At 36.5% G+C, this 10,985-nt stretch overlaps 1 protein-coding gene across 1 annotated transcript in view; it reads left to right on the forward strand.

Moving 5' to 3' along the window:
* Positions 1-10,985, forward strand: part of UNC79 (unc-79 homolog (C. elegans)) — a 96,701-nt gene that overhangs the window by 75,275 nt on the left and 10,441 nt on the right. The window contains exons 44-47 of the mRNA XM_017728931.1: positions 2,902-2,979; positions 5,443-5,532; positions 8,931-9,106; positions 10,677-10,863. Of these exons, the coding sequence (XP_017584420.1) occupies positions 2,902-2,979; positions 5,443-5,532; positions 8,931-9,106; positions 10,677-10,863 (531 nt within the window). The remainder of the gene's footprint in view (positions 1-2,901; positions 2,980-5,442; positions 5,533-8,930; positions 9,107-10,676; positions 10,864-10,985) is intronic.

Below are 10,985 nucleotides of genomic sequence, written 5' to 3' on the forward strand. Positions count from 1 at the left end.
CTTTCCCATCCCATTATGGGTCAAAGCTTCATATAGCTTACTATGGACTCATTTTCTTTTGAGTACTGGTACATTGCTCATAGTAAGTAAGTCATTGCCAGTTGACACAGAAATAATACTGACTAATAAAATTATATAGAAGTTAGGATAACTCTGAAAACAATTATTATGCCATCAGTGTTAGGGAGAGAAGTTGGGAAGGGAAGAATAACAGATGAGTTTTTTTCTTTTGATGGTAAGGTGTTATTTTTTAAAATCCATTTTAAGTTAAAAAGCACAAGTTTGCCTTTTTTTTTTTTTTTTAATTATTATTAAACCCAAACTTCTTTTTTTCAGTCCCAGTCACTACCATCAAATAACAACCACCAGCCTCTTTCTCTCTTATGGCTGCAGTGATGCACCTTGATACCGGTGCAATGGTTTTTGTTGACTTGAACTGACTTTTCCTGTATTACAGAATAAAGCAATTATTCTGCATCAGTCCTGTAATTCAGTCCTGTGGCTACCCCAACAGTGACAATCCCCTAGTCTAGTCATGCCTGAATTTCTCATTTGAGAATGCAAACAGGCCATGTCAGTTTTGGCAGTGGGATTTAACTGATTAACACTTGTCCTTCATATTGGGTCAATTGCCTGAGAGACCCAGTAAGCAAAACTCTCTCTTACATTACCTTTATCTCATAAAGACAAAATGATAATTGCCTGCGTTTTCCTCCTAGCACTGTTCCCATATGCTGTATTCACTTTGGGATGTATTCATACCTTACACAACAGCATCTAATGTGGATGTAAATGTCTTTTATGATGTCTCTCTTTCAGAAGCTGATGAAGTGATTCATATTTCCTGCAATCCAAAGCAGCCAGCTTCTGTTTCTATGTAGTCAGTGGTGGAGAATAGGGGTTGTATTCAGACCATCTGCCGTAGATGCCTACTGGAGGCATGATGACAACTTCTCCCATTGACTGTGCAAATTGGCAGCTCTCAGTAGTATGTGGTCTGAATCATTCAACAGCCTCTGGAATTGCAGTACCATAGTAACCACTAAGCCCATCTCCAGCACCACTGTGATTTAAGAAATCTACCAGTAGCATATGTGTCTTACTTTTTAAATTTTCTCTGGTGCCATTTACAGAATGAAGGAATTGGTTCACCTCTTTACTACACAAAGCCACTACAATATTAACTCGGGTTGTATGCTTTTGAAAGAATAAAGCCATACAGAGTTAACACAGCACCAAACGGAAGTGGTTTTAATTTCCAACAGTCATGTCTCCATGGACATGTTAGCCTGTATGCAAGATTCTATACAGACACTGCACACAGAATACAGAGATTCTGTCAAAATGTTCCAGATAACAAAGGAGCTAGGAGCACTTTAATTTAATGATAGATCAGTTGTGGGCTGACTAACAAAGGAGTTCCTAGAAAGGTACATTTGACACCCACGTTTATCCAGATTACATAGTGCCATCAGTGTCACTGGTGACATAAGACTAAGATGAGAGTTAACTTTATCCCACTTCACAAAGAATGAGAATTTTAACCAGATCACTCCAATCTTTGCATAGGTGTCCTAGATGATAAAGGGTACTGAAAGACTGTCTCCTTGATTTGTCCTAGCAAATGAGAGCCATCATGTACATGCTGCTGTTCCATGGGTTTCCATAGGAACTGCTTCTTCACACAGCATTTTGTTTCCCAGTACTTTTCTCTGCTCACATTTCATCAGCACACGTCTCCAGGATTTCCATTGACTTCAAATTATACTGATGTCTCTTTAGAATTTGCTTGTTCAGTCAGGCTCTAAGATTCAGGGTACCTGATCTGTTTTGTTGTAAAGCTTGTGGAAATGCAAGAGTGAATTCTAGGGCTGTAAAGGATATTTTGAAATATTTTCATGAAGTGCAGTTAGTCATTGAGAGTACTGCTAACATATATATGCATTAGACAACCATAAAATATGGTAGTCAATATCTGTCTCAGTTTGTGAAAGTACCATGGTATCAATTAATTTTTAATAAGAAGGGAGATTAATGCTTAGACCTTAGTTGACAGTTATTTTCTGTCTTCTCCTTCTTAGAAAGTTACATTGCATCACTATGGACAAAAATTGCTCAAGTGCAAGTACAATGTTAGGACAAGAAGTTGTAGGAACAAGCAAATCATCTGCAGGGTGTCCAATGCATGATTGAAGTTTATAATGATTAAATAACAGTATTGGCAAGTTTAATGTATAAATGATATGGACTCTGGAGATTTTAGGTCAAGGGATTTGGAAATAAAAAGAAACAAGAAAAAAGGTGAAATAAAAGCATAAGAAAAGCAATGAGAGAGATTCTACTGTAATAAAATGACACTGACCCTCTCTCAGAAACAGCTTGTTTATGTAGTATTGTGGCCTGTATTGTGCAGAAGTTATACCACACCATACTAGTATGTTGTCAGCTTCAAAGCTCTTCATAAAATGCATAATTGTAGAACTTCAGTGAACGTGTTATAATGTCACAGTGAAGAATATGGCATCCTGCCTTACCATTCTCTGTCATGGTTTACTCTATAATGAAAGAGGAACATTTGATATATGGAAGAAATAGCAAATATATATTTTTTTTTCATAAAGAAAGTCTGATTTGTTACACAATATTCTTCAAATTACTCCTGCACAGCATATGTGTTAATTAAGCACATTAAAGTCAGATTTTTTTCATTAAAATTATCTCATTTATAATGGTGAGTTAAGTAGGTTGTTTATAAAGAAAGAGATCTCTGAAGGCAAATTACCATGAATAAAAGCAAGAAGAGATCTGAACTGATTTTAATGAAGTAATGAATAAATTATTAGTGTCTTCAGGTTCCTCAAAAAATAATTTAAAAATAACTTGTCTTTAATTTCTTCTTAGTTTGTTTGTGCAGATGCTGGAACAAAACTAGCTGAGTCAACAATCTTACATAAACAGATGATTGCCTCAATGCCTGGAGTAAGTACTGGACCAAAGTCCATTTCTTAGTTCTGTTGTTCTGATTTTTTAAAAAATACATCTTATTCAGCTTTCTTTGCTTCTTTTTAATGTTCTTTCCTTTTATTTCTCCTCTGGTTGGCAAGATATATTACACGCTGGAGGTTGAGATGCTCCATCCTTTCTATTAATGGTGGAAAAGTTCTGAATTTGATGTTGCTTCCCTTGCTTTCACTGATAACCTTTAGTCATGTAATTGACTTCAGTGGAGCCTGTGCTCAAAAAAAAAATCGAGAGCTGCAATTCTCAGTGGGGAACAGACCAGCTGAATGCATCAAAAAATGGTAGCAGAATGGAAAGCTACAAGCCATTGCCTCCATTCTCACAAAAGATTCTGATTAAAGAAGGGAGTTAATGGTATTTCTCTGGTAATGTATATAAGTCATTCATTTATATCCTGCTGATGAGTGTAGCTGAATTACAAATACTCCTAATTGCTTGGGCACTGAATATGCACCTGGTGAATATGGGAGGAAGTAGCACAATGGGAGGTCTTGACTTGTGACTGAGTACCCAAGCAGATGGAAGGGGGTTAGCCAAGGTTTGCCTCACAGGCTGAGTGAGGAAAACTTGTTTCCCTATGTGTGTCTCAGCTTTAGGGATGACTTAATAGGATCTTTCCCATGTATCTTCTGAAGTGCGTGATTTTTTAAATGCCAATCTTTAATAATACCTTTCCTCCCAACAGGATATTTTAATTTATACTTGCTTTAAATAGACAGACTAACATTGGTGTTACGAGGTGTGATAGGAACATGATCATTTCAGAAGAAATCACAGAAAATTAGGCTGCCTACTGCTTGCATGAAACAGAATAGGTGGTTGGAGAGAAGTCTTGTGCAACTGAGCATTTATTTTCAGAGACTGGAGTGTAGCATCTTTCATAATTCTGTTATTCAATATTCTAGAAGCCAGGTTGAATCCTTAGTGCACATAAACTGGATGGAGGATATACTGACAGGGTTCCCAATGACCATATTTTACTGTTTTTTACTCCGTCACGAGAACTGACAGGAACAACATTTGAAAATCCAGAAGGTGGCATAGTTCAACACTGTGTAGACTGATACTAACATACAAAAATGGGGAGTGCCCAGGCCAGTTGTTTAAATATAGAATGCTAGAATATGTTTAAATATAGAATGCTTCAAATTTCAGCCACTAAAACTCAACTCTGGCTTAATAATTTTGTGATCGAAACTATATCTAGTTCATTTGTATACTCAGATAGGATAATCAGCTTCTATGCTTCAAAGTGCAGGTAATTAAAAAGAGGTCAAAGAACAGTAGTTTTCTTCTGTAAACTTTACTGCAATGTTTTGCCCTGAGCCTAGGACTTGGGATAAAGTAGATTTTGGTGGCTTCAAAAAGGTATCTAATTTAATAGTATGATCATTTAGCCTCAAAAGTCAAGCATTTCTTTTACTTGGCTCCTAAGAATGAGACATTCATAGTTCCCCTTGAATTCAGCTAGCATTATCTTCACCTCAGACTATTAACACATAAACAGAGGTTTATGTCATACCTAGTGGGTCAGTCGTATCACCTTCGGAAAGCTTCCCTGCAGGGTTCTGTGATCTGTTCAAAGCCCTTATTTAATCTGACAGCTTTGTTCTGTTGACTGCTTTATGCACCTCAGGCGCATCTGCTGAGGGCCAGATTCACATTTGTGACTGTTCTAGGAAAAGGATTATGAAAATTGGTACTGTGCGAATACAGCAAGCACCACATTGAGTCCTTTTGTTTTCCCTTTGAGGTTGTTTTTGCTCTGGCACAGGTGGCTTCTTAATAAGCTTATATCTTTATGATCTAACTGGAGCACTTAATAGCTTAAGTGCTATTAAGATGCTGTATTTTGAATGTTTTTTCTTCAGGAATATACAAGAAATATTCATTAGTTTTTGCAAAAAGGAAAAAACATAATACATTTTAGTGATGTTTTGCACATAAAATACCTGAAACCAGTTATTTAAACTGTTTTTCCATTGTGATTAATGTGAATGTAAGGGCATCTGTGCCTGTGACTGACTTTTGTTTTCTTTGATAGTAAATGATTGGTTCCAATTGCAGAAATGCTCAGCTGCTTGAAAAACTGAGTTGTTCAATTCTCATTGAGTTTTTAAGACTTTGATTCTGGACTGCTGTAAATTTCAGGATGACATGACAAGAATATTCTTGAAAGTTTCATCAGTTAATCTTTTATTGCTGTGACAGATAAGAGTATTTTATGATGCATGAAGAAGCTACAGCAGCTGGGCTATCTTATGCTATAATCAGATAAGAGGACAATACAGTGAGAAGAACATCAAAGAATACCTATTCCTAATTATTCTAACTAAAAGTAAAATAAAGAACTTGAGACAGACCAATTGTATTCTGGTGAAGCAAAACCTGGTACTTAAACTTATTTCTTTTATGTTTTAGTGCGGAACAGCAGCAATGGAATGCATGAGGCAGTATGTTGGGGAAGTTCTGGATTTCATTGCAGATATGCATACCTTAACCAAATTGAAGGTTGGTTCTGGGCATACATTGGTCTAAAGCATATGACTTTTTTTTAACAAAAATATGTTTTCTGTAAGGAACCTGCCTGGGAGACACGGTAGGAAGTGTTTGAGGATGACTGACAGGTGTTTTTTCCTTTCTCTTTTAAAAAATTGTTAATACTGTTATAGATTAGAGACTTCTGTGGCAGCAGTAAAAAGTAGCTTATGTGGTGTTGAAATGGAGGCTGATTCAAATATCATCAGCACACAATAAAAATGCGGGCTTGGTTTTTCTGAAATGTTGATCATAAGCAAATGTCATACCAAAGTCACTGTGAGAAGTAGTCGTGTTTAATATAACCCAGGGAAGCATAAAACTCCTTGCCTCTACAAGTAAGTACACTCCTGTGTAGGAAACCTGTGTCTCTTATATACACAGACACTTAAATTAATTGGAAGTTCAGAGGTAATTAAAATGCAGTAATTGGCCTAAAAAATGGGGGTGTCCTTTTTCTAATGGATGCTGTTGTTTTTACTGTCAGGTTATATTCTGTTGAGGTGGAGAAAAACCAAATAGCTCTTACCTCTGTAGTCCAAACTGCATTTTGGTTTCTTTATATTAGTTGAATGACAAACTGTTAAGAGTAGTGATAGGAAAATACCTCTGTCAACATAAAATACTTTATTTAGGAATGCATTTCATGAAAAGATCCTAGTAATCATTAGCTGATCAAAACCTAGAATTCCTGCTTCATTTATTAAGCAGGATATAATAACATATTAAATTTCCTACAGAATGGAAATTCTCTAAGATGTTTTGAAAAATAAATAGCCTAGGTTACAGTGCTGCTCTGAATTTTATTTATGAAGCAATGAAATGAGTATTTTTACCCCACTAGTTTCTCACACACTCACTTGTTCACAGTCCTCCTGGCTCCTCCACCCCACCTTTGCCCCAGAGGGGACACCTTATTGCAGGTTAATAATACTTACCACAAAAAGAAGAAGAATCCCAGCTAAACTGAAACTTGTATCTTGAAACTCACTGTAACTGTATTTTACTGGATAAAATATCCCTTTTCTTAGGTTCTCACCCTCCTGGCCATGAATTTCTTTGAATTAAAAAAAATAGTCTAAGGGAAGCAGCCTGTTATGCTGGAGTAGAAATTTACTTCAAAGCACAAAGTAATTAATCATTTTAAGTTGAATTGGATTGCCTTCCCACTCTATCCTCTTAAGTTATTCACCTATTTTTCTTAAAGTTCAGAACTGCTTTCAGAATAGGTAGGCAAATGAATCATAAATGAGGCAAGAGATACATCTGGTTTGCTAGTTCCACAGGAAAAAAAAATGAACTTATCTGAAACCAGAAATGGGGAAAATTTGTTTATAAATACTTGCAGGTATCCTCACTCCTGTGTAAAATGTTTCTGTAGAAAACTTTCTGTCATTTGGACTTTTTTCCTTCTGCCCTTCTTTCCTTGAGCTGTAGTCTGAGTTTTAGAGTTGTTCTTACAGAGCTGAAGTCTGATGATTACTTCTTATGCTCAGCGGGACTATTTATTTTTAAAAAAATCATGAATTGATATAGGTAGAACATGAGCTAAAATTTTGCCCATTTTTTCACTTTCATGTTTTGAAATTCGACAAGAAGCTTCCCAAATAAGTCATCTGCCCATTTAAAACTACGTCAGAAATTGCATGTTGTTTTGATTTAGCCATGTAGTACAGGAATCTGAGGACAAAATTAGCATAATAGGAGAGTCAAATATGACCATAATTTTATGTATTGTAAAGAATAAACTTTTCTGTCTTATAAAATTAAAAGGCAGTTTTTATTTACCCAGAAATTATTTAACCACTTACTCTGTGGCTTCAACATATTTGAGAAAATATTTGTAAGCATTTCTAAGTTTACAAATAGTCAGAACTTCAAACAAATTCACAGCATTTAGATTCAAATTCTTGCAAGCTCATTTAATATATTTCCTTACATTGCTTGGGTTTTATTAACAGCAGTGTTACTCACTAGAAAATGAGTCCTAAGTTCATCCAGTTGTACGATTTCTTATGACAAGTGTGTATTATCAACAGCATCTGGGGTTGATAGCTAGCAAAGAATGCTATATGATTTATATGACCAGTAACAATCCCAACAGCAGAAGTTTAATGTTGGTTTCCAAATTTGGAAATTTCTACTCTCTGTAGGAATTCAGTGAACAGAAATAGTTAAAGTTGTTTATTTATACCTAATGTCATCTTTTGTGTGTCCAATAATAATGTCTGTGAAAGAGGCTAATTATTTTCAGTCCTTTGTGTTAGCAACTACTGCATTATAAAAAAGGTATAAATGTTAATTCTCAAGATAATCACATTTCAGTGTACTGTTTCTGTTCAGTTTATTGTGATTTTTTTTCTCTTTGCGATAACATTTTAATTGGTAAAGTTTGGCAGGATTTTATTTAGAAAATTCCACCATTTTTGAAGGTTTTATAATGTATTTACCTGCAAAACTGTCTATCCTTTTTACTTGTCTATATAACAAAGTCATTAGATATTCATGCTGGTACATAGGGGTTTTTTCTCTTGAAAGAGACTTTAAGTAAGTGCAATTTGAGAGTGTAAGTTTCTGGGGTCAGATACTTATCTGTTACAGAAATACTATTGGTTCACTGATTTTTATCCTGTTATAATAATTGAATAACTGATGACCTGATTTTCTTGTGCGAAGCATATGGCTCTCCTTTTAAGCAAGCAACTGCAGTCAGCCTGTGTTCTGTTATAGTCTAATACCAGAAGGTAATGCAAAGTTAGCTTGATAGAAATGCAGAAGTACCTCAAGAAGCACCAATGAAACATCCCTCAAAGCTGGCAAAGCAGGATAATTAATTGTATTTACAGGCATAAATATTTGCGTGTTTCTTGGTAAGAGGTTTGACCCTTTTTATCACCAGAGCTTAAAGGCATTTGTAACTGAAAGGTGCAATATAGCTGAATAGTGCTGGTGAAAAGTGAGAGCTTCTTTCTGAACGTGTAAATAGAGTATTGCACATAGCATCTGGGCAGGAAATGCCTTCCATCTTGTTAAATGGTTAGGTTCTTTTGTTTTCACCTAAGCTCTCTGGATGTGCAAGCATTAGTTTGTATTTATGAGCTGTTGTACAGCTGCCTGTACATTTTGCCCAATTTATATTTTGTCTGGCCTCTTGAAATTGTGGGTGGGGAAAGATCTGCATCATACAGGTGTTACTCATATAGGGACTGGAGAATTTTTTAAAATCTATTTCTCAGTTTTGTTTTGTAGGCACAGTTAGAGATCCTGAGAAGGAATTGAAGGGGAGTGAAATAGAATATGCTGTTTTTTGGAAGAACTTAGTTCAAGCAAAATACTCTTTTTGGGTAGGAAATCAGATCTTTGCCTTGCAGAGTCACATGAAGACTTGTTCTCAGCCACTGCATGAAGACACATTTGGTGGACATCTGAAAGTTGGTTTAGCTCAGATTGCTGCCATGGAAATCACCCGGGGAAACCACAGGGACAACAAAGCTGTGATCCGATATTTGCCTTGGCTTTACCATCCTCCTTCAGCAATGCAACAAGGGTGAGAACGCTTTTCCACAAAAAGGAATACTAAAATGAGTTAGAAATTGTCACAAAATTATGTTTTTATTGCCAGATTCCATAGATAAGATCCACAGTAGGGAATGGTGGCAGTGGGACATTGAAACAGCTGCTCAGCAGTTCTGGGATCCTTAACTGAGGAATTTGTCAATGTAATATTTAAAGTACATGCCAAAGGGACAGTGAAGGTAACTCCAGGGGCTTGACTGGAGTAACACTGGAATTTAACTTGATTCTTGGTCTAGATGCAGACAGTGAAAAGCACAGAGGGACTTGATCAGTCCTAGAATTACAGATAATATTCTATGAATTGTAGACAATACAATGGGAAATGGCCTTTGAAATTATGGAGCACAAATGAGTGAGAACTTTAAGTGTAGGCCTACTGATGTGATAATAAAGTTAGATGAGAGAAATCCTGCTCAAGACATGTTTTCTGTCCCTTTTCACTGTGAGAGATCCCTTGTGTTACAGTGACAACAAATGAGATGTTTTGAGTGTAGGCAATTGGACTATGTTTCAACAAACCTGTATTCTTGCCCCAGCTTCGTCCCAGACTGCCTATCCAGGATTTTGGGCACTATGCTGCTTAGGCTCCAGTCCTTTAGATACATCTGCATATGCACTCATGTGCAGCATATCTGCTTTTGGAAATATGGAGTGCTTATCTCCTTGCACTTTAGTTTCTTACATGTTAAAAAAGGAATACATGCTCTAAATTTAAGGTAATGAATTACTTTAAGATCCTATAGGGACTTGTGGAAGAGCATTTTGACAGAGTTTATTAAAAATCAAAAATTAGTGGCATGCTTCTTGTGTAATATGAGTCTTTGACAATGATGTCAAATTAGAAACTAGAAACAGCAGTGAGAGTAGCCTAGTAAATAGTGATTTATTGATGGAAAAAAAATTACTTTTTTCCTGTGCCTCTGAATTCAAATGAGTATTTACTCAGAGCTTAGAAGCGGAAAAGGGACAGACAAGATGTCACCAGTAAAGGGCTCTTCCTTTTCAGATTATATAAGCACACTGCTTTGCAATTAGACATTGCAGTAGATGGTGGACAAATACTTAAGCGTCACAACAAAGCATAGTCCCTGCCCTCAAAAACACAATCTAAATGTGCAAAGAGAGGCTCAAGAACACAGAAATTAACTCTGCTTTACCAATGGAGAAGTGGAACACAGTGGAGGTAAGGCTGCTGAGTGGTGTCCAGGGGAGCTGAGAGGAGCGTTTCCACTTGGGCAGTCCTTCCCATCTGATGATATCTGTGTAAAAAAATCATTGTATATGGAAGCAATGAAGCTGTGAATGCTTTAACCTTTTATAGAGACTGTTTCTTAGACCCACCAAATATGTTCTGTTGGACTTGTATATGGTACGCCAAGGCCACTAAGTTCTGTGTGGTTGGGATCTTCCCAAAGCTGTACCAATGATCTGTGTCTCCAGCACCCTGAGACTGCATCTGCCTAATGTGCATAAGGAGACTCCATATTTTGGGGAAAGCCAGAAAACTTAGTATCATTGTAAAATCTGCTCTTTCTTGACAGGCCCAAAGAGTTCATAGAATGTGTCTCACACATTCGTTTGCTGTCCTGGCTACTTCTGGGGTCTCTGACACACAATGTTGTCTGTCCAAATTCTCCATCATCTTGCATGCCTATTCCACTGGATGCAGGTTCACAAATTGCTGACCACCTTATTGTTATTCTGATTGGGTTTCCAGAGCAATCAAAGGTAAGGGATTATGTGTTTTAAGTAGAGATGTGTTATGTACTGGCCTTATTGCAAACATTTATTTTTAGTAAGAAAAAAAGGAGGGGTAAAACCTTAATAAAATCCAGGGCCTAGGGGAAGAA

The sequence above is a fragment of the Corvus brachyrhynchos genome, unplaced genomic scaffold (assembly GCF_000691975.1).
Source record: "Corvus brachyrhynchos isolate BGI_N302 unplaced genomic scaffold, ASM69197v1 scaffold1, whole genome shotgun sequence".
Taxonomy (NCBI): Eukaryota; Metazoa; Chordata; class Aves; order Passeriformes; family Corvidae; genus Corvus; species Corvus brachyrhynchos.